General features: G+C 28.6%; 1 protein-coding gene across 1 annotated transcript; it reads right to left on the bottom strand.

Moving 5' to 3' along the window:
* Positions 1-309: 309 nt before the first annotated feature.
* LOC111387144 (glycine-rich protein 23-like) lies at positions 310-693 on the bottom strand. The gene has a single exon (XM_023011676.1). The coding sequence runs from the start codon at positions 691-693 to the stop codon at positions 310-312; it is 384 nt and encodes a 127-aa protein (XP_022867444.1).
* Positions 694-3,690: the final 2,997 nt, after the last annotated feature.

The following is a 3,690-nucleotide window of genomic DNA, read 5'->3' as shown; positions in this document are numbered from 1 at the left end:
TTTGTTTGAATTAGAACAAATTAAATTTGTGATCAGATTATAAAGAAAAAAAACCAAAATTAACCTTACAATATGAAGATATCATTTGCATGGAAGTAATAAAGCGTGAGAAAAGGAAAGTCAATTATAAATTAACCAAAGTTTACTTTAATTTGTTCGAATAATTTTGAGTACAAATAAGACAACTGTAGTAGAGTTGTTTAATTAATGGCTCTAGACGTTTTTTCTATTTGAACCATGAAAATGATCAATATCGTGCGTGGAATGTGAATGAAAGATTGGGATGCGACTAGTAACTTCTTTATTTACTCAAGGTAATCCACCACCAAAGCCACCTCCTCCACCGATTCCACCACCAATACCTCCTCCTAATCCTCCAATGCTACCTCCAATTCCACCACCAAATCCTCCTCCAATGCCTTTAGGGCCAATCCCTATTCCTCCTCCTCCACCTCCACCAATACCTCCACTGATACCTCCAAGTCCACCACCTGCACCCCCGCCAAAGCCGCCACCTCCACCAATACCACCCCCTAAACCACCTCCACCACCAAGCCCTCCACCTCCTGATATGGAATGATCAAAGGAGAATGTTTTCTCATCATTGAGAGGCTCTGAGCTAACAAGCCTTCTTGCAGTGGTGGTGCTAACAAGAATACCAAGAAGAACCAAGAAAATAAATTTGGAAGCCATCTCAATCTCCGAGTAAAAGATATGTCGTGACTCTTGATTGATGAGAATTTAGGAACAAAAATGGGATTATATAATGCTACAAGTCAATTATTATTGAATCGGACTGCTAGGTGGGTTTCAACCCACCCTTCATCTGTAAACTGCTTCTTAATTGTTAACGTAAGAATTTATGTGGCTCATGTAATTTATTAAAGAAACTTTAAATGAAATTTTAATTGAAGTAGTTTGGTTAAGTTAATTAATGAATTCTTTAATTTGGTCTTATTCATTATTGATGCATTAAATAATTTGGAAGATAGAAAGTTTAATGAATATGTTCTATCCCATGACACCACCTATTTAAAAGTGTTTTACAAATTCTATCATAATAATTAGGACGGTCAATAGATAGGATTTTGATCCGAATCCAATTAAATTAATGGAAAATGTATTTAGAGTTTTAGTCCAATAACTCGATCAAAATTTGAATCCGATAATCCATTAACTAAATAGATCAAATATGGATATAAGTCAATCCGATCTGATAACAATCCGATCTGATTTGTTATAAATAAATGAGCTAGTTAAATATTTTTATGGCATGTTATTAACTAAAATAAATAAATGAGAAAATAAAGAAATTTATAATTAAAAAGTCATCAAATTCAGAGCATAAAAAATAAGAAAGTCAATCCACGTATTCACAGTTTTATTTATTAGATGAACAAAATATAATATAATAGTGCTAATTGAAATATTTGGAAAGTTTTAAAGTTTTATTAATTAGTAAAAGATAAGAAAAAAGAATTAAATTAATTTAATATACTATACTAAAAGTTAATAAAAAAATGTTTGGAGATGTCCTCTATAAATGAGTTAATACATAGATAAGAAACTTTTTGTGCCTTTCCATCCAATTGGCTAAAAGTTAAAAAAGTTGAAAATTTTATAAGTATTAAATTAACTTTTTTAAGAATTAGAAAAATTGTGAATTTTTTTTTTAAAAAAAGTGTAAATTTCAACATTGATTTTATTTTCCTAATTCTTTAATTTTGAATCAGATTATCAGATCGAATATCTGATAACATAACAAATCGAATATGGATTTAACAAACAAATATATGTTGAATTATTGGATCAGATCAAGTATGGATAGATGTGATTCATATCCAATCTATTTACAGCCCTAATTATAATGTGCAATAAAGTGAAGGTAAGGAAGAGAAAATTGTTCTTATACAATTGCTTTGCAATTTTTGACTAAGGGTGAGTATGGTTCGGTTCAGTTTGGTTTTAAAAAGAATCGAATCAAACTTGAATTTTTGGGTATTTAGTAATTTGAATCATCAGGTTCAAATTTAATTATTAGTTCCATTCGGTTCCTAGGTTTCGTACCATAATAAATATTTTAATATTTACAACAACGCTACATAAATTTTATTTATGAGATTAATTTCAATTTCTCTCTTATAAAATAATGTAGTTCAATTTAAAATAATACGAATAACAAGTTGTCTAATACTATTCATTTACCAATGTATACAAATTATTAAAAAGTAAATAATAATACTAAAACGTTGATGATTTCATCTCATTGATTCCTTTGCTACAATCCTTCAAATCTACGTAAAAAAAAATGAAATGTAACGCACTCCAACCAAAACACATCAATAATGTATACAGAAATAACAAATTTGTGAAAAGAACCAAATAATTGATTAAAAGTCATTAGCTAATCAATAGGCAGCTTCAAGCACATGAAACTAGTAAGGATCGGAAGATGCATTAGTGAACGGATCATCTTTGTTTAAATTTTGATCATCAGTAATATCTTTGTTCAGCTCGAGAATCAAATATAAAACTACAGAAATGGAGAGAGGTTTAAACAAAATCAGATATAAAACCACATATTTATTTAAATTTTGATCATTTGTGATATCTTTTGCTCCCCTCCTTATTGAGATCTTCATAGATTTGACTTTTAAAATTATAGGAAGAGGAAAGTAATGAGCTTACAATAATGAAGAGAGTTGCATCTGAGCTTCCAATTAGATTCCTCCAGAAAAGCAGAAAAGGCACTACGGTAAAATGAGAGATTTGGGTTTGAGCTAAATTAATTAGTTATCAAATGAAAATAGAAAAATGATATTTTGAGCTTAATTAATTAGTTGAAAATTTTATTTAAAAAAATTAAAATAATTTGACCAATTTAATATAAAAAAATTAGGGAGATTCAGTTCTTATTCGATTATTCAGTTCTTAGTTTAGAACCGATAATCGAATCAAACTCACCGATTCTCGATTCAGATACCTGTTCGGGTATTTGACTTAAGAAGAATTGCTTGATTCAATACGGATTGGGTCGAGTCTGGTTCAGTTCGATTTGGTTCCAAAGTGTTGTCCAGCCCTATTTCTAGCTTATGGTTTTTACGCAGTGGATAAAAAAGATCCGTTTTCTTTGTTGTAATAATTTAATATGCAAAAATCATAAAGTTCTAAAAATCCAAGATTAAGTTTGTATTACCAATTGTAGGAATGTTTGTTGGAAATGATTCATGTTATATTTTGTGATTCTATTATGAATAATATGAAAAACTTTGTTAATTGATTTATTTTTATAATATTTTTATATATGTTAGATTGGCATAATCACATAATTACGAAGATAACAAGTTAAAAAAATTTTAAATATTGTTCTTATTATTCATATATACTAAGATCGGAGTATTGAATGTTACACGCGTTCATTAATTAGTAGAATAAAGCTTTTGGTATAACATTTTTTTTCTTTCTTTCTGTTATTGTTTTATGTTTATTGATAAAAATATAAGCATAGAAGGCAACGTTGAAATAATAACATTTGTTATCTTAAGACCTTTTCAATAGTTTATATTATACTTCATTGATTATGTTATTATATATAACTTGGAAAGTTAAAACATTTTTACTGACTTGATCCTTAGAAGGAAAGTATTATCATCTCGAAAGGATTAATATTGGAAAAGAAGTAGCCATAGG

The sequence above is a fragment of the Olea europaea genome, unplaced genomic scaffold (genome assembly GCF_002742605.1).
Source record: "Olea europaea var. sylvestris unplaced genomic scaffold, O_europaea_v1 scaffold392, whole genome shotgun sequence".
Lineage (NCBI taxonomy): Eukaryota > Viridiplantae > Streptophyta > Magnoliopsida > Lamiales > Oleaceae > Olea > Olea europaea.
The sequence above is the reverse complement of the archived record's forward strand: the minus strand, read 5'-3'. Positions and strand labels throughout refer to the sequence as shown.

Excerpts from the sequence above, each read along its gene's own strand:
- LOC111387144 (XM_023011676.1), bottom strand. The coding sequence starts at position 693 with ATGGCTTCCAAATTTATTTTCTTGGTTCTTCTTGGTATTCTTGTTAGC.